At 40.0% G+C, this 25,980-nt stretch overlaps 1 protein-coding gene across 4 annotated transcripts in view; it reads right to left on the bottom strand.

The window, feature by feature from the left end:
- STS (steroid sulfatase) overlaps positions 1-25,980 on the bottom strand; it is a 216,593-nt gene that overhangs the window by 134,802 nt on the left and 55,811 nt on the right. Inside the window, exon 1 of one of the 4 annotated variants that reach the window (XM_025371989.1) lies at positions 10,240-10,598. The exons of the other annotated variants lie outside the window; for them this stretch is intronic. Coding sequence (XP_025227774.1) covers positions 10,240-10,250 — 11 coding nt within the window. The 5' untranslated portion in view covers positions 10,251-10,598. Of the gene's footprint in view, positions 1-10,239; positions 10,599-25,980 lie in introns of those variants that run through there. 4 annotated transcript variants of the gene reach the window in all.

The raw sequence follows: 25,980 nt of genomic DNA, 5'->3' as shown, positions 1-25,980 counted from the left end.
ATGAAAAAATGCTCATCATCACTGGCCATCAGAGAAATGCAAATCAAAACCACAATGAGATACCATCTCACACCAGTTAGAATGGCAATCATTAAAAAGTCAGGAAACAACAGGTGCTGGAGAGGATGTGGAGAAATAGGAACACTTTTACACTGTTGGTGGGATTGTAAACTAGTTCAACCATTATGGAAAACAGTATGGCGATTCCTCAAGGATCTAGAACTAGATGTACCATATGACCCAGCCATCCCATTACTGGGGATATACCCAAAGGATTATAAATTATGCTGCTATAAAGACACATGCACACGTATGTTTATTGCAGCACTATTCACAATAGCAAAGACTTGGAATCAACCCAAATGTCCATCAGTGACAGATTGGATTAAGAAAATGTGGCACATATACACCATGGAATACTATGCAGCCATAAAAAAGGATGAGTTTGCGTCCTTTGTAGGGACATGGATGCAGCTGGAAACCATCATTCTTAGCAAACTATCACAAGAACAGAAAACCAAACACCGCATGTTCTCACTCATAGGTGGGAACTGAACAATGAGATCACTTGGACTCAGGAAGGGGAACATCACACACCGGGGCCTATCATGGGGAGGGGGGAGGGGGGAGGGATTGCATTGGGAGTTATACCTGATGTAAATGACGAGTTGATGGGTGCAGCAGACCAACATGGCACAAGTATACATATGTAACAAACCTGCATGTTATGCACATGTACCCTACAACTTAAAGTATAATAATAATAAATAAATTTTAAAAAAAAAGAAAAAAAAAAAAGAAAAAAATAAAAACATGTTTATATCAAAAAAAAAAAAAAAGGAATGTGAATAGGCTTCAGGCAATAGAAGCAAAAATAGACAAGTGGGACTACGTCAAACTAAAAAGCTTCTGTGCAGCAAAGGAAATAACGAAGTGAAAAGGCAACCTATGGAATGGGAGAAAATATTTCCAAACAATATACTGATAACCATATATCCAAAATATATAATGAACTCCCAAACTCAATAACAAAACTACAAATAACCCAATTAAAAAATGGGCAAAGGACTTCACTAGACATTTCTCCGAAGAACACATACAAACGCCAAGAAGCACATGAAAATATGCTCAACATCACAAATCATCAGGAAAATGCAACTCAAACCCACACACAACGAGATATCACTCCACAACTGTCAGAACAGCTGCTCTTAGAAAAACAAACAACAAGAGACAAGTGTTAGTGAGGATGTGGAGAATTTCTTTGCACACTGTTGGTGGAAATGCAAAAAGGTGCTGTTGCTGCGAAAAACAGTATGGAAGTTCCTTGACAAATTAAAAAATGGAACTACCTTGTGATCTAGCAATCCCACTCCTGGAAATATACCCAACGGCCCTGAAATCTCAAAGACATATCACACTCCTCTGTTCACTGCAGTACTATTCACCATAGCCAAGATATGGAAGCAACCTAAATGCCCATCAACAGATAAATGGATTTAAAAACAACAACAACAAAAACATGATCTATACATACGATGGAATACTATGCAGCCTTAAAAGGAGGGAAATTCTACAATATGTAACAGCATAGATGAACCTTGAGAACCTTACGTTAAGTGAAATAAGCCAGGTAGAGAAAGACAAATTCTGTATTATTCCACTTATATGAGGTATCTAAAGTAGCTAAATTCATAAGACTGAAAAGCAGAGTGGTGGTTTCCAGGGGATAGGGGAAAGGAAAATGGGGAGTTATGAGTCAGCAGGCATAAAACTTCAGGTAAGCAAGATGGATTAGCTCCAGAGACCTGCAGTCAAACATTGTACCAGCAGTCGACAATACTGTATTGCACACTTAAAATTTTAAGACGTTAGATCTCATAGTATTCTTATCACTATCAAATAAAAATTTTTAAAAGCATATTGCATGGAACAATGACAATGGCAAATACTAAGGTCACTGTTCATTATTTCACATTTTTATGTCTATTCTAAGACTTTTGCTTGGAAACTTTGCCTAATAATATGTGCTTTCCTTAATAACTACGTGCTTGGGAACTTTCCTTAATAATACAAACATCCATGTTTTTTATTCCAAACTCTCAAACCAGCATATTGTCTCATCAGATAGCAAAATAAAGCTTGCTTTTATTAAAAAAAAAAAAAAAAAAAAAAAAAACAAATAAATAAAAGACGATTTGAACAAGGCCAATAGAGTAATTAGAACCAAACAATGGCTATAGAAAGGTTTTAATTTACTTTTTGGGAAATGATTGGTTCTTTTAGATGCTTCTAATTTATCATCAAGTGAAGAGAGTGGGACTATTAAGAGGATACATGAGATAACTTAAAATAATTCAAAGTAACATTCATTTTTTTAAAAATTAGGAAAAAAGGAATATAGATAAGCAACATAGACCAGGGAAACTTATTTGTAAGACAACTATTTTTTAAATATCCAGAATATGTAAAGAACAAATCAATGATAAAAAAGGAATGAAACAATATGGTGAGTAAAACAATTGAATATGAACTTTATACAAGAAGATATACAAAAGGCTAATAAGCAAATAAATAGGTATTCAGCCTGATTAGTAATCAGAGAAGTGAAAATCACCACCATGAGATACCATTTTACAACCCCTACGGTGGCTAAAACAAAAACAAAACGAAACAACAAAAAATGGAAAATACCAAATGCTAGTGAAGATGCAGAACAAGTGGAACTGTTTTTTTTCTTGAGACGGGGTCACGCTCTGTCACCCAGGCTGGAGCGCAGTCGCACGAACAAAGTTCACTGCAGCACTGACCTCCTGGGTTGAAGCAATCCTCCCAAATAGTTAGGACTAGAGACAAATTAGCCACTACTCTGGCTAATTTTTTCATTTTTGTAGAAATCAGGTCTTACCACGTTGCCGAGGCTAGTCTCAAACTCCTGGGCTCAAGCAATCCTTCCACCTCAGCCTCTCAAAGTGCTGGAATTGCAGGCATGAGCCACCGTACCTGGCCCCTAGAACTCTTATATATTACTTGTTGAAGTGTAAACTCATGCAAACGTTTTAGAGAAAAGTTTGGCCATTTCCTATACAATTGAATAGACATGTATCTTACTGTCAAGCAATTACACTACTCAATGTTTAAACAAGAGAAATAAAACTATCTATCCACCCAAAGCCTTAGTCACAATAACCAAAAACTGGAGACAATCCAAATAGCTATCAACAGAAGAATGCATAAACAAACTCTGGAACATCAATCTAACATAAGACTACTTAGCCATGAAAATAAACAAACCACTGATACATGCAACAACAAATAAGAATCTCACACACATTATGTTGAGTGAAAGAGGTGAGACCCCAAAGAATCCATATAGCCTGAATCCATTCATATGTAGTCCAAGAAAAGGCAAAAATTATCTATGGTGATAGAACTCTGAAAAGTGTTTGTCTCTGGCTGGGGTATTGATTAGACAGGAGCAACAGGAACGTTCTGAGATGATAATGGGCATGCGCTACATATTTTGTTTGGGACAGTGATTATATGTGTGTATAAAATTATCAAAACTTATCAAACAGAACATTTAAGATCTGTGCATTTTACTGTAGGAAAATTATATCTCATAAAAATATACTAAAAATAAGAAAAAGAAGAGAATTGGCTTTGTTATCTATAAAATGAAGTCATGGGCTACAGCCAAGATTCTCCTCTAGCTTTTACATTCTGGGATGCATCTAGGACTTCATGGTGACAGAGCTTGTTTCCTTAAAAAGATAATAAATATGAAACACTTTAGAAATATGCAGAAAGAAGTTAACATAGAGGACCTGAGATTGCTCTCCTTAGAAAGGCCTGCTTGTAATGTGTGCTCTCGGCTGGCAATTGGGAATTAGATTTGGGGAGGGTTCTCACCTTCCCAGAATTAATAAGAATGATGCACTCTGCCTGAAATGCTTGTACAAACAACATAGTTTATGCTGAACACCTGCTTTCTGTCTGGGAGTCTGCAAATTTGGTAGTACTAGGCAAAGGGCACTAATATGAATAGCTCCCAATAAAAAACCTGGGTGCTGAGTCTCTAACCAGCTTCCCTTGTAGGCAACACTTCACATGTGTTGACAGCTCACTGCTGGAGGAGTTAAGTATGTCCCGTGTGACTCCTTTCAGAGATATACCTGGAAGCTGATGCCTGGATTCTGCCAGACTTTACCTCATGCGCTGTTTCCCTTTGTTCAATGTGTTCTGTATTTTTTTGTTGAAATACATCTTAGCCATGAGCCCCACTATGCACTGAGCCTATTAGTCCTGGTGAATCTCTGAACCTGGGAACCTCCAGCACAAGAAACATCAGACCATTCTGGCTTCAGGGTTCTCACTGTCTCCTCCCACACGTTTTCTATTATTGAATCCGAGCTACATTCAGTCCAGTGAGCCAAAATGCATTTATATAAAGGTTGATTCATAGCTGGGAGTCACATTAACCAGAGGATATGAACACAAGGACAATTGCTGTCATCTCGCCTCCTGGAACAGTTCTAGACCTCAGCCTACTGTTTTAAAGTTTCGACGGCTTTCCAATGAGGACCCCAGCTGTTCTTATACCTTAGCCAGAGGCTTTGAAAGACATCTTCCATAGCCCACTGGTGAAACTGCAAGTGCCATGCAGAGAAAATTACAGGGAAGAGAGAATTCAGCCAAGGAAGACAGAAAGAGCAAAATAAAGTTGGAAGCAAGAGAAATGTTCCACCAAGTAGGAAACATCAACCTTCAAATGGGGAAGGCTTTGAGAACCACAGACAGTTAGACCCAGCAGGTTCTATGAGACCTCATGGGTGGTGAATACCCTCATTTTACAGATTGTCTTAGTCTATTTGAGCTGCTATCATGGAATACAACAGATTAGGTGGCTTATAAGCAACAGAAATTAATTGTCACAGCTCTGCAGGCTGGAAGTCCAAGACCAAGGTATTGCAGAATCTGTGTTGGTGAGGACCTGCTTCCTGTTTCATAGACAGGAAGTGCCTTCTCCCCATGTTTTCATATGGTATAAGGAGTGAGGGAGCTCTCTGGGGTCTCTTTTATGTGGGTACTAATCCCATTTTTGAGGACAACCCCCTCATGATTAATCACGTTCCAAAGGCCCCTCATCCAAATACCATCATCTCGAGGGTTAGAATTTAAATATATGAATTTGGGGGTGGGGGGGAATAAACAGTCAGTCCATTGCACAAGTGAAGGGACTGAAGTCCAGGGAGGTTAAATGCTTGACTCTAATGACAGCCATAAAATTGGTATGAGGAGGGACTAACCCTACCCCTGTGCTTAGTGCTACTGGTTGATGAATTATCTAGTGCTTTGAAACCATTACATTTTAATTCCTGATCAAGTCAGAATTTGGCTAGTATAAAATAATGTTCAGGACACCTACTTTTCTCACTGAAGAACTGAGAGGTTTTTTATTGTTTGTTTGTTTTGTTTGTTTTTTTTTTTTGAGACAGAGTCTGGCTCTGTCACCCAGGCTGGAGTGCAGTGGCGCGATCTCAGCTCACTGCAACCTCCACCTCCCGGTCATTCTCCTGCCTCAGCCTCCCGAGTAGCTGGGACTACAGGTGCCCGTCACCACGCCCGGCTAATTTTTTGTATTTTTTAGTAGAGACGGTGCTTCACCGTGTTAGCCAGGATGGTCTCGATCTCCTGACCTCGTGATCCACCCGCCTCGGCCTCCCAAAGTGCTGGGATTACAGGCGTGAGCCACCGTGCCCAGTGAAGAACTGAGAGCTTTAAGTGAAAAGATCAGATCATAAAGTCAGCTTGTCCCCCTTTCAAATATTGGCTTTATTACTCCAAGCTTCCATGTCCCATTATCTCCATTTTTAAAACAGATGAAGTGCACCCAACTTCCAAGGCAGATGGGAGGTGTCCAGTGAATGATATTCCACTCTTTTCCTTTCTCCTTTTCAACTAACTCTCGCCGATGCCTCTCCTTGGGTCACAGTGATGTTTCGTGTCTCAGAATATTTGCATGATGATGAAAGTGAAAAAAAAAAAATGAATGTCTATGTAGTCTATGTCTTCTGCTGGTTTCCATAAGCTTAAAAAAATACATCTAATTCACTCTTGGCTTTAGTTCATGACTAAGTCCTCAAAAGCAAATGCAACAAAAACAAAATTAGGCAAACAGGACTTAAACTAAAAAGCTTCTGCACAGCAAAAGAAACAATCAACAGAGTAAATAGACAACCTACAGAATGGAAAAAAATGTGCAAACTATGCATCTGACAAAGGGCTAATATCTAGAATCTACGAGGTACTCAAACAACTCAATAAGAAAAAAAAAACAAAAACAAATAACCCCATTAAAAAGGGGGCAAATGACGCAAACATTTTCCAAAAGAAGACATATAAGCACCCAAGAAACATATGAAAAAAAATGTGCAAGACCACTAATCATCAGAGAAATGCAAATTAAAACCACAATGAGGTACCATCTTACACCATCAGAATGGCTATATTAAAAAGTCTAAAAACAACAGATGTTGTTAAGAATGCAGAGAAAATGGAACACTTGTATACTGTTGGTGGGAATGTAAATTAATATAACCTCTATGGAAGACAATATGGAGATTTCTCAAAGAATTGAATAGAACTACCATTTGACCCAGCAATCCCACTACTGGGTATGTACCCAAAGGGAAAGACATCATTGTATTAAAAAGATACCTGCACTTGTACATTTATCTCAGCACTAGTCACAATACCAAAGATATGGAATCAACCTAAGTGTCCATCAACAGAGGATTGGATTTAAAAAAAAAGTGGTATATATATTCCATGGAATACTTCTCAGTCATATAAAAGAATGAATTCATGTCGTTTGCAACAAAATGGAGGGAACTAAAGGTCATTATCATTACCGAAATAACTCAGAAAGTCAAATACTACATATTGTCACTTACAAGTGGTTGCTAAACAATGGATAGACATGGATATACAAACTGGAATAATAGACACTGGAGACCATAAAAGGTGGGCGGTGAGATAGGAGCGAGGGTACCAAGTTCATTATTTGGATGATGGATACACTAAAAGTCCAGACTACTGCTACACAATATATCTCTGTAACAAAATTATACTTATACCCCCTAAATATATAAAAATAAATCAATGCCTAAAAAGCAATAGGAAAAAAATACAGATAATGAATGCTATCTCTTAGACATAAATTCCTATAGGGCCATCTAATATTAATTGAATATTTAGGGCAGTAGTCTCTGTTCTGAGATGGAAAGCATTGCAAAAATCTAGATAGAACAAAAAACTTAATGATGATAGTTGCCTTTAGTTTAAACACAATTTTGAAAAAGGCGGAAAACTTTTTTTGTTGTTGTTGCAGCTGAGGGCATCCTTTCTCACAAATAGCTCTGTTTTTGTGCTCAATCCCACTGCGGAGGGGTTCTAATTGAAGACTGTCTTTTATAAAGCAGAGATGCCCTTGACACAGATTTCCATATGTTAAGTTTGCTTAGGTTTCAAGCCTATTGTTACTTGCAGACAGACAGTTATGACAACAGTAAACCAACAAGATCCAAATTCAAACAACATGATTACACAATTCTACTTAATTAGCCAATGACAATTCCTTGTTTATTAAAATGGTTCTTGCCTTGGTCTGTTTGGCTATTATGCCAAAGTACGATAGACTAAGTGGCTTATAAACAACAGAAACATATTGCTCACAGCCTTGGAACAATAAATTTGTTCTTGGAAGTGCAAGAACAAGGCACCAAGAGATCCAGTATTTAGTGAGGACTTGCTTCCTGGTTCGTAGATGGTGCCTTCCTGATGTGTCCTCACATGGTGGAAGAAGCAAGGGGACTCTCTGGGGCCTCTTTTATAATCACTACAGGAAACCAGTCCCATTCATGAGTTTCCACCTTCATAACCTCTTCACCTCCCAAAAGCCCCACCTCCAAATACCATCATCTTAGGGGTTGGGGTTTCAACATACGAATTTTGGGGAGTCAGAAACAGTCAGTCTATAACAGTGCTTATGCAAATGCAAACAAATTTATGCCCAATATAGCCAGAGAGTATGCTGCGCATATTAGGTGAATGTCCACAGATAAACATTTACTGCCTAGGGGGGGCATGTGGTGTGATGTCACTTTATAAACAACCATGTCATTTTTAAATAAACAAAGAAGGTATTAATTATCTTTGTTTTAGTTAGACTAGTTAATGCAAAATATCTCTGACATAAGATTCCTGAATTCATATTCCTAAAGATGGTTCGTGTGCACCTAGGAAGCTAAACAGTGATCTTTTGGTGCCATCTTGAGCTCTCTGGGAACAACGTTGGCCTCCTGTGTTTTGAGGTAATGCAACCAGACTTCCTCCTTCCAGTAATATCAGCAGTGGAATGAATAGCCATTCTAGCTTAGAATTTGAAAATCATGTGTTACAGCATCTACAAGTTTTAACTAGCTAAACAAATGCTCCACAAGAGTGCTGATTAAAGTGTTGTACCGAATCGGAGAGGTTATTGAGCCTGTGCTATATAGCTCTGCACTATTCCATAATTTACATCAATGATTTGTATGAATCGACTGTCAGAATATTTACCCAACATGGGGAAGACGGCATGCGCATCAGAAGAGAACACAGATTCAGAAAAGACCTTGAGAAGTGGAACAAAAGATGGAAACTAACAAAATTAAATGCAATGGGGAAAACGCATAATCTTCTTATTTAAGAAACGTAATCAATGGCACAAAGATGCCAATATTTAGATGTGACCTACTTGCAGCTCCTGTGAAGAAGACTTTAAACAACTACAAAGCGAGTTTAGTCAGCTGGGGAAGGGAATCACTGAGAAGCCTGAAGTTAATACTAGTTTGGTGTACATTACGAAGAAGAAGATGCTTTTGGGACAAGGAAGATGAGTTCCACTCAGCTGTTTACACAAAGTCAGACCAGAGTTGGAATATTTTTCAGTGCAGATCCCTGTGATTTAAGAGGGATGGAGACTCAGTGGTATATCAAAGGAGAGCGATCAGGATGCTTAAGGGTATAAAAACCATCTGACGGCCGGGCACAGTGGCTCATGCCTGTAATCCCAGCACTTTGGGAGGCCAAGGTGGGCTGATCACGAGGTCAGGAGATCGACACCATCCTGGCTAACATAGTGAAACCCCGTCTCTGTTAAAAATACAAAAAAGTAGCCGGGTGTGGTGGCGGGCGCCTGTCGTCCCAACTACTCAGGAGGCTGAGGCAGGAGAATGGGGTGAACCCGGGAGGTGAAGCTTGCAGTAAGCCGAGATCGCGCCACTGCATTCCAGCCTGGGTGACACAGCGAGACTCCGTCTCAAATAAAGAGAAAAATCTGACATCCAGGATTTCTTAGGAATTGGTAACATTTCACACAGAGCGGAAAATGGCATTTGAGCTGCACTAAAGTGTGTTCGCATGGTGGTCTGTAAAAGAGAGAAAGGATTTAGCCATTGTCTCAGAAGCCACAGCTGGGACAGTGTCCAGAACAGAACCAGGAACTTACGAGTGCTGCCAGACCACGAAATGATCAGCCTCTCAAAGTCCCTTCCTCCCATGCGGGAATTGGGTGGAGGGTGAAAAGTCGTATCTGTCGGGGATATTGCAGAAGGGACTTGTTTATGGAAAATTAGGAAATTTAAACAAAGTGGTTCCCACCATCTTTCTCAACCAGAAGATTCTGACAGCCCATAGACAAACTCGTCATCTGAGATACACAGAAGTGGAAACAAAAAAATAAAAGCACAACAATGGAGACAGAAACCCAACAAAACAAGCATTCTTTCCCTCTCTGCAACACACATGCACAATGCTCTTCCTCGCTCCACCTTTTAGACAGTGAATGACATCTCCTGATGCAATAAACTTGATAGGAAGATGATAATTAACAAATAATTTGGCAACAAAATTTAATTATAGGTCATTTAGATGTTTTGAAACAGTCACAAAAGCGATTTGCATGTCACTAATTAGCCCCATTTATAACCTCTCCTAAAATGTTCCCTTGCTAAGCCTCACAGAAAATCATTATAATCAATGGAAATTACCAAGCAACAACAGATTTAAGAAACAAGAACAAGACAACACATGTTGGGAGAATATGCAACACAAGCAGGTAGCTGCTGTGAACATCCCAACTAGTATGTTTCAAGGTTAAAAGCTCCCAGCCTGGCCAGGGGAATAGACACTTACCTTAAAGGCATCTCCAGCTTGAGATCCTATTGTTGGGGAAGTGAGCTGTGATGGAGGAGATTGCAACCCCATTCATTCATCCTCTGTTCATGGTTTCTGCACCAGTGGGAGTTTAATAAGCATATTCCCATGAGAAACCTCTGCTTTGAAGCAGGCCAATCCTACTCAATCACTGCAACCTCACTACAGCTGGGTCCCGTCAGCTGCTGGAGGCTTGGCCAACAGCACTGTGCTTGAGCAGATAATGTGAGGCGGAGACACTCTGCCTAGTTGCTGCATTCTTTTGGGAGTTGCAGGTGATCCTGGTAAACTGGATTCTTCACAAGGGGCAACTTCTCCCCCTCGGTATGATTTGTGTCAAAGATAAATGCAGACATAATCTGATACCCAAGCGGTTTATTCTAGCAGCAGTGATATGAAAACTTATAGCAGGAACAGGCCAGTGACATGGGCCATAGAGAACGAGATGGTCAGATAAGAGACTGAATGGGAGTTCAAGGGATTTTTCCCCGTCTCTTATACCTGTATTCAGTCTGGGTCAGTGACCAGGCATTTCTTTCCTAAAGGAAGTTTAAGCTATTCTTATAAGAGTGAGCTTTATTTTAAGGTATTTAAAAGCTGCACCTGTGCTGAGGTGGTTTTATGTTTTAGAAAGCCCCTTGGGGCCAGGTTTGCTAACTGCAGAGCCAGGTTGCATCATACTGCTAAGTGACAAGTGGTGTCAGCCTGAGAGACCCTCAAGTGAGCTTTTTCGCAATCATTGATCTTATAACCACAACATATCTCTTATTATATGCTATTCCAGCCTAAGTAAGCATTTTCTTGGTGGACTCCTTGAATATTTTCTCCCTTTCATTTCAGCAACCATGACAAAACAGAAAAAGAGGTTGCTAAGTTGAAATACCACTGACATTGTCGCATTTCACCCGAACCCTTTGATCTTAGAAAACAGCAAAGGTTAAGAAATCCCTTGACAAAGATTCTTTGCTTGACCAAATATAACCTAGTCTCCTGAATCTTGTTCTAAGATTATCTGTGTACTTCTTTGTAAAATCCAGTTTTTGCAAGAAGCCCTCACCCTCAATATCTGATCACACATGATATCAGATCATTCTCTATAGGGTTCCTCAACCTCCACCTGCCCTCAGGCAATGTCTATATGCCTAGCATTACATAGATGTTAAAAGTTAAGCACATAGATTAGTGATGCATACATAGGCATCATTTTACAAGGTCAGCAATCCTACAGGAAAAGCAAAATTGCAGTCTACATGTCTATGTGACTAAGGATTTTTTAAAAAGCCAACTTTTCAGATTTCCTTGAAGGGCATACAATGAAGAATGGAGGAAAAAAGAAACACAAAAACAGGAAAAGTATTTGGCTTATCTCAGGAATCTGACTGCATCAAGTATAAAGGTTCCTTAGAACATATGAATGCAAAGTTAAAATTTTCCTTAGCAATTAAAAATGCTGTGCACTAATACCCTGCTTTCTAATGTGACTCAATTCAACAACGTGGGGAATGTTTACTACATTTCCAGCTTGATGTCAAGCAATGGGGAATACAAGTTCCAGTTCTGCAAAAATTCATCAACTCCCTTCTTAGTTCAAGAGAGAGGCTGAGAAATGAGAGGAATAAGACACAAAACAGTCCCAAACTTCCATGATCTGAGAGTGGGAAAAGGCCAGATTATTACCCATCAGGCACACTCTCTAAGGCCTTTTTAGGGGCTCACAAAATGTTTTAATTTGTGTTATAATCAGAAGAAAAGAAAATGAACATTGGGGATTGAAGATCATATTGGTATTTGCACCAATATAGTTGTAAAATACAAATGTTGATATGTTTTATGTTTTTACATAATATATTTTTACATTAAAACATATTTAATATGTTTTGCCTTCATGGCCCATGAAAGTCTTACTGGGCCCTGGGGAAGCGACCTTAGCCTGGTGAAGCAGTGGCCTTGCTCTACAAACACCTGGGGCAGAAATTTGATTTGAAAAATATTGTTCTCTCTTCCCTCTTTCAACCAGATTCCTTAGGAAAACCAAACTAGAGTCAAAACAAACCCCCGAAGCAGTAAGAGGTTGGATGAGATGGGCATACTATTGGGACTAGAACTGGCTCTCATACGCCCGAGCAATTTTAACAAAAAAGCAAGAAGTTTCCATTGAGAGGCTGCTGGCGAGTGCATGGCCATAGGGAGCTGACACGCTCAGGAGGGAAGGTGTGGATCATGTGGAGGCCTCTAAAAGCTAAAGCCCTGTTACCTTCTCTTTAGTGCCCAGAGAATGTGGTATGTGATGCAAATGCTTAAAACCTCTTATATCATAGCTGTCTGACCTCTGGGGACCTTCAACTTTCTTCTAGGCCCATCTGTGCACTTGCTTGTAAAATCCAGTTTTAGCAAGAAGCCTGTTAAGTCAATTTAGCAAGAACACCCTACCGCCCCCGCACCCCCCCGCATCTGTTCAGAAACCTCAGTATCTGATCAGGCTCCTCAGCCTCCACCACCCTCAGGGGATGTGTGGTCACCTGGTCAGCCTTCTGCTAGAATCCTGTTAGGTCGGTTGAGCAAGAATCCTGCTGGCCCTTGGTGTTTCCTCTTAGTAGTTTTCCATCCACTGATGGGCACCCTACTCCGTGGCTATGAGTCCCCACTTTCCCATGCTGTATTCAGATCTGAGCCCAATCTTTCTCCCCCACTGCAAGTCCCCATTGCTGTGGTCCCTGCACCTGTTGCCATGGTCCTGAATAAAGTCTTCCTTACTGTGCTTTATCAAGTGCTACTGAATACTCCTTAACATCCTCCCACACCTTGTGTTCTGGAAAACGGCTTATTGCAAAGAACCCCCCTTCCCCATATGACTGAGAAAAGACTCACAGATGTCCCTTGTCTAATAGGACAGAGAGAGACCCTCTAAATCCTCATTCTTTGTCTTACAAACAGTGACAAGTTAGCTGAGCCACTTGTCCTTCCTAGTCAAATGTAGAATCAGTTTCTCTCTTTCCCCCAGAACCCTGAACACGGGCCCATCCTCAGTCTGAGTGAGCAGGCACTTCCTCCTGGGAACAGTCTGGCCTCATGGCAAATGTTTTCTCATCTACTGTCTAATCAGGCCACCCTTAAATTCAAGGTCAGTGCCTGTTATGTTTTCTAGCCTTGTTTACTCCTCTCCATAAAAGAAAAACCATTTTTGCCCCTAGCCTTTGAGAGGCTTGCAGACCTAGAGTGTTTTCCCTCTTGCATTAAGCCTTTTGAATAAAAGTCCCTCCTTACTCAGTCTGCATTTGTTTTTTTATTTGACACCAATCAGGGGAGACTTTTGGACCAATGGAGTTGCAGCCCTGTTGAAGTTTGATTTTTATATAAAATAAAATTTCCTGGGAGACACCCTAAAGACTAGAGAATCACAGCCCTTGATGTAGCATCCTGCTATTGTGCATCTATTGGAAGCCACATGTCACTTACTCACCATCATGTTGATAAAAAGGGGGTGCAGGTGCATGTCTGCCCCATCTCTTAAGATGTCAGTTGCATCACTGTTAGGTTGCAAGGCAGATAACCCCACTGATGACTCAGTGACTATGGCAAACGTCTCTGACCAGCTTGGAGGACCAACACATTCCAATATGTTTGCTATGCACATGAGCTCCTAATTAGCCCTCTGGTTCCTCTGCCGTGGACAGCTCTGTGGTCTGTGAATAGGCTGTCATTTTCCTGGGGGTGCCAAGCAGGACCTAGCATTGGTTACATGGTCCCAGCAGAAAAGAAGAGACACATGGAATATAGGAGAATAAGAGGAGAATTTACTGAAAAGACAGCTAACAGCAGTGTGGGCAGGAAGAGGAGGAAGACGGCTCAGCCCTGAGGCTGGTACCACTCTGAGGCCCAAAGGGGAAGGCATGATCCCAGAGCTTGTGATAACCTTTGAGTAGTACAGGATGCAATCCTGGGCAATCCTGCAGGAGGGAACAGAGGAGATGAAAACCCCAACCTGGTTCTCCTTTCCCTTTCATTTGTTGACTTTCCTTGGCCAAAAACAACCAGGATAACAGAAAAGGCAAGACAGCCTATGGATGCTGTTCAACCTGGGCTTCTTCCAGGGTAGAGAACAGGTGGGGATAGGTAGAGGGACTCCAGGGATAACAGGAAAGATTCCAATCCAGGCCAGTCCCCACCGGGGGCATCATTCATCAGGAGCCCTCAATACAGAACTGCATCACTCCTTTCTCACCCTACATTAGATGGTACTGTTCTTCTCCCCATTGCACAAGAAGCGAGGTTTAGAGGGTCCCCACATTTATCCAGGATTTGAAGAATTTGAATGCCAGAGGGGGAGCACTGAATGGAACCCTGGTTTATCTGCCTCCAAAATACCTTGTTCTCACTCCTGGGTATCTACCCAGAGCTAAAGAAGTCATTATACGAAAAAGATACTTGCACACGCATGTTTACAGCAGCACAATTAGCAAATGCAAAAATGTGGGACTAGCCCAAATGCCCATCAATCGAGTGGATAAAGAAACTGTGGTAAATATATATATGATGGAATACTATGCAGCCATAAAAAGGAATGAATTAATGGCGTTCGCAGCAATCTGGATGGGATTGGAGACCATTATTCTAAGTGAAGTAACTCACAAATGAAAAATCAAACATTGCATGTTCTCACTTATAAGTGGGAGCTAAGCTATGAGGATGCAAAGGCATAAGAATGATGCAATGGATTTTGGGGACTCAGGGGGAAAGGGTGAGGAGGGGGTGAGGGATAAAAGAGTACAAATAGGGTTCAGTTGTACACTGCTCAGGTGATGAGTGCACCAAAATCTCACAAATCACCACCAAAGAACTTACTCATGTAACCAAACACCACCTGTTCCCCAAAAACCTGTTGAAATAAAAGCATAAATAAAAATACCTTGTTCTCCTAATTATGTGTAATGTGTAAATTCCTTTCATTCCACAAGGGAAGAGAAGACATTTAAAAAAACAGGAGTAGTGTACTGACTCAGATTTCCATTGGAGTATTAAGACAACTAGTCATTCTTTCTAGATAGCCAGTTTCAACTGTGATTAATCAGAGACAACAAGGCCACTGTGAGCATGTGAGGGCTTTGGCGGAATGGTTTTATGGAAAAGTTAGGAAAAGGAAGACACAGAGAAAACTGCCAGAGTTACTAATTTTGCACTGGGTGTCCCCCTCCACAATCAGTCAAAAAATATTGTGACTCAGCAGAAAAAGGGAACATGTTCAAGGCGGAAAAACATGTAAATAGTGTTTATTGTATTCCTACCATGTACCAGGCCTGCTTTGCATTTTATATAAATGATGACGACGACAATTAATACAATCTTTTATATTTTCATGTTTTCAGACAGGGTCTTGTTCTGTGGCCCAGGCTGGAGTGCAATGGTGAGATCATAGCTCACTGCAGCCTCAACCTCCCATCCCAGACTCAAGCAATCCTCCCACCTCAGCCTCCTGAGTAGCTGGGACTACACGCAGGTACCACCACGCCTGGCTAATTGTTTAACTTGTTTTTTTAGAGATAGGGTCTTACTATGTTGCCCAGACTGGTCTCAAACTAGCCTCAAGCAATCCTCCTTCCCTGGTCTCCTAAAGCACCATGATTACAGATGTGAGCCACCACTCCCAGCCTAGATTAACAGTCTTTAAAGTAGGTATGCTGGGATAGGTGAGAGGAAGTGAAAAGCCAACTGGGACACACAAAAAAAGCTAGGAGCAGCCTGGGAGGGTGGTTGTAAATTGTTCCTTTCCTGAGCTTGGAGATGGATACAGTTTTTACACATGAAGGAAACCAAAATATCCCCTTTTAAAATAATGAGGATTATTGATTGAAAAGAAGGAGGTTAGAAGGCAGTGGACAAATTGCCCCTCCATCTGCTTTCCTCACAGCAAGACAACAATTGACAAAGACAAGGTCTTCCCGCCCACCTGTCTGCCTTTGCCACCTTCCTGCCCTCCTGCCTGCCTTTCCCTCCGAAAGATGGTCCACTTTACAACTCTCGCCTATTAGCTCAGAGACGGCACCACAGCAGCTAGAGGCAGATTTTACTCTTCCCAGAAATTTACCTTTTGGTAGCCAGCACATGTTCTCCTCTTTGTCTTGTCAGTACATAGGATTTATGACCCTTTGTTAAAATCCTATTTGAGCAAGGCCCCTAAGCCACTGCCTTGAGAGATAAGTATTTTTGAACTGAGGCCTCTCCTGTGTGATGGGTAGAGTATATGCCAATAAACTTCTGATGGTTTTTCTCTTGTGAATCTGACTTTTATTTTCAGGAGAGTGTCTCAACTAGGAACCTATGAGGGAAAGAACAGACATTAGACTTTCTCCCTTACACACACAAAAGAAACATTAAGGAAGTGGGATGTCCATTAGAAGGCACTTCAGATTGTCTCATTTTCAACAGGAACTGCATTTGTAGATACTTACACAGCAAGCATCAAATTCAATTTCATTATTACAATTTAATCAAGCAAATTCACTGAAGTACAGTACTTGTCAGCCAGAAAATTGTTTGTTTAGTATAATTCGTCATCAATTACCTTGAAAGGAAAAAATTATGGGACATATATGTGTAAATAACTACGTACTCTGGTTATACCAGAGGGATTATCTGCAGGATCTGTAGATGACCTATCTATTTAAAAGGAGTAACTCCTGGAGCAAGAAGGCACAAAGTCAAAGGTGTGCATTGTATAAAATCCCCTTTATAAACAGCAAACTTTTAGCGTCCCTAGTATCTTCAGACAGAATTCTTTTTTCTTTTTTTCTTTTTCTTTTTTTTGAGATGGAGTCTCGCTCTGTCTCCCAGGCTGGAGTGCAGTGGCAAAATCTCAGCTAACTGCAACCTCTGCCTCCCGGGTTCAAGCAATTCTTGTGCCTCAGTCTCTGGAGTAGCTGGGGATTATAGGTGCGTGCCACCATGCCCAGCTAATTTTTGTATTTTTAGTAGAGATGGGGTTTCACCATGTTGCCCATGGCTGGTCTCAAACTTCTGAGCTCAAGCCATCCTCCCACCTCAGCCTCCCAAAGTGCTGGGATTACAGGCATCAGCCACTGTGCCTGGCCCAGAATTCTTTCCTAAGTAATCATTAATAACCACATCCCCTTCTCAGTTCACATCTTCCATTAGTCATATTATCACTTGCATACACCTGGACATCAGCGCATATTATATTTCTTCTCTTATGCATTGCTGAATGATTTCGACTGGCCCAAATGGACAGGCTACAAAGGGAAAGGAATACATTGACACGTATCTGCTCCCCTGTTCTGCAGCAGGAAGCCCTGAAAGGAAGGGGAGGAGGAAGGAAATGCAGGTGTTTAGATTCGGTCCCAGTTTGGCTTTTATATGTAGCTCTGATCTCTATGAAGAGATGCCCTTTTCCCATTTTGGGCAGGGCAGGGATGACTCTAGCCCTGAGATTAAAAAATAAAGAAAGATAGGCAGTGCCTTCTGGGGCACAAGAACAGGTCAGCCTTCTCCTCAAAGCCCACCAGTAGAGACTTTGATGCCTGTTGGAAATCTTAGCAAAGTGATAGGTGTCCCAGGAAACTGGAGCATCTCACAGATATACTCACATTGTGGAACATGAGAAATACTAGTGGGAAAAACAAAAAGAGTGGTTTCCCTGCAGAGCAACTTTCTACAAGGGGGAAGGCCCAGCCAACCCAGAAAAATTCGGTGGGAGTAGTAGGCAGAATTCTAAGATGGCCAGAAGTCGGAGAGAGATGCTGGACACCAACCAGTGTCCACAAAGAAGCTGATAGTGATGATGTGAACGCCCTGTGGGGTCCACAGACCTAGAAATCACTAGTGGCCCAGGACTTTCAGCAGCAAGGAAGTGGGAACCTCAGTCCCAGAACCACAAGGAACTGAATTCCACCAACATGAACTGAATTTGGAATAGCACCAGGAGGCTCAGGGGAGAACACAACATACCTGGCACCCTGATTTCATTCTGGTGATCTCCTGAGTAGGGTAAAGTCTACCCTTGCTTAGACTTCTGAACCCAGAGAAATGATACACAGGTGTTGCCAGCCACTGTGTGCTATGGAGCAATAGAAAATGAATACAGTGGAGTGAATGTTAAAGTGTTTTTCACTGGGGAGATGTTGGTCTAAGGATACAAAGTTTCACTTAGGAGCAAGAGTTCGAGAGATCTTCCCTACAACATGATGACTGTAGTGAATAACAACACATTGGATATTTGAAAATTACTAAACAGTAGATTGTAAGTGTTCTTTCCACCAACAAAGTATGTTAGGTAATGCACATGCTAATTAGCTTCATTTAGCCATTCCATAACGTACATACACACACACACACACACACACACACACACACATACACATAAAACAAAATGTCATGTTGTATACCCTAAATATAATTTTTGTTTTTCATTTAAAAAAATTAATTTTGCTAAAAAGTAAAGGCTTTTCTATCCAAAGCTAGAGATCTCAGGCTGGGATATTTGGTTTAGAAATTTATTTGCATATCTTACCTAAAAAGTTATTATTAAAATAAAGTATTAAAAGGAATATTTATAGATTTAATATATATTTGAACATATAACACCTAGTATATATTAAATATACATTTATATATACATTGATTTATTTATAATTATATATTTAATATAAAAATATTTATTCATTTATGTATAAATATGAATACATCAATTTATATATTTAATATGTATTAAATATTTATTATATATTATACATCTATTTTTTATAAATATAGAATATATTTAATATTTAAATATTTAAAATAAAACATATTTTTATTGTATAATTGTATAAATACATAAATATATTTATATTTATATAAATATGTGTGTGTATAAATATATATATATATATAAATGCATAGTCTCTGATCATCAGAAAAATGCAAATCAAAACCACAATGAGATACCATCTCACACCAGTCAGAATGGCGATCGTTAAAAAGTCAGGAAACAATAGATGCTGGTGAGGCTGTGGGGAAATAGGAACACTTTTACACTGTTGGTGGGAAGGTAAATTAGTTTAACCATTGTGGAAAACAGTATGGTGATTCCTCAAGGATCTAGAACCAGAAATACCATTTGACCCAGTAATCCCATTACTGGGTATATACCCAAAGGAATATAAATCATTCTACTATAAAGACACATGCACATGTATGTTTATTGCAACACTATTTACAATAACAAAGACATGGAACCAACCCAGATGCCCACCAATGATAGACTGGATAAAGAAAAGTGGTACATATACACCACGGAATACTACACAGCCATAAAAAGGGATAAGATCATGTCCTTTGCAGGGACATGGGTGAAGCTGGAAGCCGTCATCCTCAGCAAACTAACACAGCAACAGAAAACCAAACACCGCATGTTCGCACTCATAAGTGGGAGTTGAACATTGAGAACACATGGACACAGAGAGGGGAACAACAAACACCAGGGCCTGTTTGGGGGTTGGGGGTGACGGGAGGAAACTTAGAGGATGGGTCAATAGGTGCAGCAAACCACCATGGCTCACGTATCCTATGTAACTAACCTGCATGTTCTGCACCTGTATCCCATTTTTTTTAGAAGGAATACAAAAGAAAAAAATTTTAAAAATAAAAATAAAATATATAAAATAAATAATATGAAAATAAATATTTTTAAAAATCTGTAGTATTCATCTGTATTCGAAATCATCTTTAAATTATATTAAAATTTTTTTTCATTTTTAATTATATTTTAACTAAATATATTAATATTTAAATAAATATTTATTTAAAATAAAACATTTATGCTATATAATAGTATAAATATATAAATATATTTACATAAATACTTATATATGCATTTATATATAAAATTATATATAAATACATAATATGAAAATAAATATTTTTTTAAATCTGTGGTATTAATCTTTGTATTGCAATTCAGTTTTTAATTCCATCTACAAATATTGATTGAACTACAACTTAATGTTACCTGCTATGCAAGACTTGGCACCACCCCTACATGTAAAAAAGGTCCAGAATCTATTGGCTGGATGGTCCAACCTCAAAACAGAAAGAAGAAAGGGACATATTGTGGGCTAAGTAATGGTCAGGGCCCGAGGTGCCCACAACCGAATCCCTGGCACCTCACACACTTTACCTTACATAGCAAAGGGCACTTGGCAAGTGTCATGAAGGATCTTGAGATGGGAAGAACTTCCCGGATTAGCCAGGTGGGCCCACTGTCATCACAAAGTCCCCTCTAAGAAGGAGGTGAGGAGAGACTGGAAGACACTACACTGCTGACCTTGAAGATGGAGGAAGGGCGCACCAGCCCGGAATGTATGTGCCCTCTAGAAGCCGGAGAAGGCAAGAAGAGGAATTCAACCCCTAGAGCCTCCAGAAAAGAAGGCAGCCTTGCCCACACCATGATTTTACAGCAGTGAAACCCACTTTATGTTTATGACTTCCAGAACTGTAAGGTTATATTGTTTTACATTGTTTTAACTCACTCAGTTCACTATAACGTGTTATAGCAGTGTTTGGAGATTACAGAAAGGAAAGGAAAAATATAAGGAAGGAGGAAGGAAGGTAGGAAAGAAAGAAGAAAGCGAGAGAGAAAGTAAGGAGGTAGAGACAGAAATTATTTGAATCTACTCAGGAATCTCCAAGTCTAGAAATATAAGAAAAAAGATCTGCTGAAAAACAGCAGTTTTTGTTATCACTGGAGAATACAGGGTAAAGGGTAGGGAGAGACTCCTCTGTACTGTTTTTTCATAACTACTTGTGAGTCTATAATTATATCAACATAAAATATTTATAAAAACAAAATTACAAAGTGGAATGAATGGTAACCTGCCATGTCTATATATTACACATAGAAAATTCTGGAATGATATCTATAAACTGTTTCCATGGTGAGTATAGATGGTACCACTGTCATATGCTTCTTCTCTATGCTTTTCTGATTTTTGGATTTTTTTTTACAATAAACATATCTTTTTTCATTAAAAACAAACAAAAAGACTTTTAAAAAATAAAGTACAAAGGGTTGAAGAATAAGAAACACTCATTATCTCTCGGAGAGGAATAGCTTAATGCCCAAGTTTCGTTAGCTCATATTTCACTGTATTGCAAATTCCACGGCAAATGCTACTGCTTTGTATCACTGCATGCGAAGCAAATGTTGGATTTTACCATAATAGAGAAATGAGCATTTCAGGCTCTTTGTTGTTGATTCCAACAACATCCAACTGAATGGCTGTTTTTTTCCTGCTGTCCGTTGGGAAACCATTCTTTTGCCCCCCACAATCATCTCATCTCCTAAAGCAGAGCACAATAGGGAAAATAGTTTCACATAGCAATTTGTGGACAAGTCATGATATTAAAAACGTATGTGTACCCTTGAGCCTGCTATTGAGTAGCTGATTCTTTCTGTCCAGTTATAGTATAAGTCTTTAGTTACTTGTTAAGTTCCTGACCAGTTTATAATTATGAACGATTTTACAAAAACATAACAAAATATATATGCAGTTTCATTTGTGCATAATGATCTTTCTTCCATTAAAGCTCAAAATTGGTTTACGACATTAAAATACTTTGAATTTCCCTATCATTACATTGTACCATATGGCGAAATCTTCCTATTGGGACTTGATTATTTCATCATTACCTAAAAGACCCTTTTATGACATCATTTAGAAAAAAATTAATATGTATAAATTCAATCAATATGGAAAATTCTAAACTTCCTCCAGGCCTAAAAGTGTTCATAACAAAGAATTTCTTGACTGAATTGTTAAAACTTAACCACCATTCTCCAATCCTGTACTTCCAGGTACAATGTTAATCTCTATGACTTGCACATATCCTAGAAATGCTTGAAGACAATGCCAACAAATTCATGTCGGCAATGCAAAAGAGATTTGAGGACAGGGTGCTAGTTGTTACTTCTTGAATAAAAATGCAACTCCTGGGCAATGCAGAAAAATCAATCAGCATCTCTTTAAAATGTATTATCTTTGTATGAGGGAATAAGTATAATTTTTTTTTTTTTTTTTAAAGACAAGGTCTCACTCAGTTGCCCAGGCTGAAGTGCAGCGGTACAATTTCAGTTCACTGCAACCTCTTCCCCCCAGGCTCAAGGGATCCTCCCACCTCAGCCTCCTGAGTAACTGAGACTACAGGTGATTTTTAAATTTTTAGTAGAGATGGGGTTTCGCCATATTCCCTAGTCTGGTCTTCAACTCCTGGGCTCAAGCAATCCACCTTCCTTGGCCTCCCAAAGTGTTGGAATTGTAGGCATGAGCCATTGCCCCCAAGCCCAAGGTGTAATTTTTAATGAAAATTTTAAGCCATTAAAATGGAGTACAGAAAAAGTATCAATTTTGTTTGCCAAACCTAAACTAAATAACTGTTTTTTTTTCTCTGATGACCACTGGGTAGAGATGATATATCTAATAATAATCAAATTCACAACAAAATCTTTCAGCATAGCTTTCAGGTTAGTACTTCCTTAAATTGGGATTTAAATTTTATGCATACAGATACATGAATGCCTCTTATTTAAGGCCCTTGGATCACACAGTTCTATGTTGGTTTGGAATGAAAAAGAAGGGTTTTCATTATTGATACGTGAGACAACATATCTTTATCAAAGTAATAGGATGAATCATTTGAAATAGCCATTTTTGTAGATAAAATATGGTTAACTATTAGCAATGTCATATGGCTGGTCATATATGGACAGCAATCAAAGAATCAAAAAAGAAAAGAAAAGATTGATCAATAAGTAAATAATAGAAGGATGGTATGAGAAACGTACATTTAGAGAACAAAATAGAACTTTTGGAAATGCAGAACATGATAAATGAAATAATTCAGCATAATACTGGGAAGATCAAGGTGAGGACATCTCAAAGAAAACTGGAACAAAAAGTCAAGGTGATAGGTAACAGGAGAGAAAATACATGAAAATTAGGATATCATAACCAGGGGCCCAATCTTCAGCTAATAGATATTCCAGAGGAAGAGAGAGAGAGAGAGATATTACCAAAGCAATAAAACAAAACAGTTTTAGACCTGAAGGGCATGAATCTCAGTATTGAACAGACCTGGGGGCCCACAACGATGAAGGAAAATAAACCCAGAGCAAAGCCCATTTTCATGGACCCTTAGGATACAGAGGACCAAGACAAAATCCTAAGTGCATTGGGGGTGCAGTGGGTGGATGGCTTACATACAATCAAATCACAGCTTTGGCCTTTACCCTGAGTGGTACAAGACAATCATGCAATGACTGTGAAATCCAGAGGAAAAATGATTTCCACCAAGAGTGGTGGCTCACACCTGTAATCCCAGCATGTTGTGAGGCTGAGGCAGGAAGACTGCTTGAGCCTGGGAGCTCTAGACCAGACTGGGCAATATACAGAGACCTTGTCTGTACAATTTGTTTTTTAATTAGCCAGGTATGGTGGTGGTGTGTGAGGGGACCACTTGAGCCCAGGAGGAAGAGATTGCTATGATCAGGTCACTGCACTCCAGCCTGGAGTGCCTTGCTCTTGCAACAGAGCAAGAACCTGTCTAAAAAAAAAAAAAAAAGGGAAAGAAAAAAAAGAAAAAGAAAACCAAGTAATTTCCAACCTAGAGTTTTACACCAGCCAACCCCTCCAGACACAGTTGCATTGGCCCCTGAATAAAGTCAGTGAATACACTGAGTGCCCACTATTTGCTCCTCAAGCTGAAGGTCTCTGCTCCCAAGCAAGCTACTAGTCAGTATGGGGAGGAAGCCTTCATGCCCAGTTGATGTCCTTTTCTATGGTTGCACTCTCACATGCAAGATCCCCAAAGAACCACAGCACAGAGTTGTCACTTTTAGCTTGGGGGGAACAACAAAAAATGATGAATAATAATTGCAATGATTAAATTCCCATTCTTTCTCTTCCTCACTATGAAATCAGGATGTTGGTGTGTAGGCAGGGAAAGCCCCCTCTTCTTTCAAAGTAAACTGGAAGGAGAAACACCTGCTAAGAGCTTTCCTGTGCTAGCATGGATGATCGTGCAATTGCCCAAGGGGTTTATTTTACTAACAGAGAGCCCCAAATCTTTTTTTTTATATATACTTTAAGTTCTAGGGTACATGTGCATAACGTGCAGGTTTGTTACATATGTATACTTGTGCCATGTTGGTGTGCTGCACCCATCAACTCGTCAGCACCCATCAACTCGTCATTTACATCAGGTATAACGAGAGCCCCAAATCTTATATTTCTTCTTCCCTTGTCCATGGAGTCTGGGTACCACACATGCCCAAGCCCACCAGTGTGTCTACAACAGGCAACTGAAGCTCTGCTACTGAGCAGTGCCTGGCCTAGGGCCATGTGGGGCCACAAAACAGCTCAGCAAAACAATCACGATTATCCATGGTCTCAGAGTGCAGAAGGGTATCATAAGTAACTGATTAGGGAGCAAGAGAGGGAGAGAAGGAAGGAGGGAGGAGGGAAAGAAGGAAGGCAAAAAGGGACGCAAGCAGAGAAGAAGGAAGGAAGGAGGTGAGGAGGGAAGAAGGTAAGGAAAGAAAGGAGGAGGGCAGGGAGAGAAGAAGTTAGGAGGAAGGAGGGAGAAAGGACAGATGGAGAGAGGGAGGAAAGGAAGAAAGAAGGGAGGGAGGAAAGGAAGAAAGAAGGGAAGGAGGGAAGGAAGGAAAAATGAAGGAATGAAAGAAGGAAGGAGAGAGAGAAAAGGTGAGGGGGGAAAAGGAAGGAGGAAGGCAGGAGGGAGAAAAAAGGAAGAGAGGGAGGGAAGAAGGAAGGGAAGGAAGAAGGAAGAAAGATGGAGAGAAAGGAGGAAAGGAAGGAAAGGAAGGGAAGTAAGGGAGGAAGAAAGGGAGGAGGGAGGAAGGAAGGAAAGGAGGGAGGGAGGGAGGAAGGAAGGAAAGAAGGGAGGGAGGGAAGGAGGGAGGGAGGGAGGAAGGAAGGAAGGAAGGAAGGAAAAAAGGGGAATCAACAGAGAAAATAATCAACATCCTATTATTTTTTAAAATGGCAAAAGACAAATGATGAATGAGAAAACAATTATAAATTAATACAATTATGGAAAATGTTCAACCTCACCAGGAAATCAAAGAAAATTAAAGTTTAAACACAAGGAAAATGCTGTTTTTAACCCACTGATTTGGCAAATATTACGGCATGCCAACAGTTGGGTTAGAAAACTAAGAAGTAGGAGACTTGATGAAAAAATTAATTACACACTAAAATATTCTCAATTTTTGAAGAATATTTTGTCATATATAAAACCTCATGGTATAATTTTAGGGTGTAAAAGGCAGAATCGAACATGATATAAAGGCAACATCATCATAAATGTAAAAAAACAATCTGTCCAGGTGCAGTGGCTCATGCCTGTAATCCCAGCACTCTGGGAGGTCAAGTGTAGGAGGATCACTTGAGGACAGAAGTTTGAGAGCAGCCTGCGCAAGATGGCAAGACCTCATCTCTACAAAAAATTTAAGAATTATCTGGGCGTGGTAGAACACACCTGTAGTCCCAACTACTTGGGAGGCTGAGACAGGAAAATTGCTTGAACCCAGAAGTTTGAGGCTACAGTGAGCTATTACTGTGCCACCGTATTCCACCCTGGGCAACAGAGCAGGACCCTGTCTCTCTCTCTCTCTCTCTCTCTCTCTCTCTCTCTCTCTCTCTCTCTCTCTCT

The sequence above is a fragment of the Theropithecus gelada genome, chromosome X (assembly GCF_003255815.1).
Source record: "Theropithecus gelada isolate Dixy chromosome X, Tgel_1.0, whole genome shotgun sequence".
NCBI lineage: Eukaryota > Metazoa > Chordata > Mammalia > Primates > Cercopithecidae > Theropithecus > Theropithecus gelada.
Note: the sequence above shows the minus strand (reverse complement) of the source record. Positions and strands in the feature narration are given on the sequence as shown.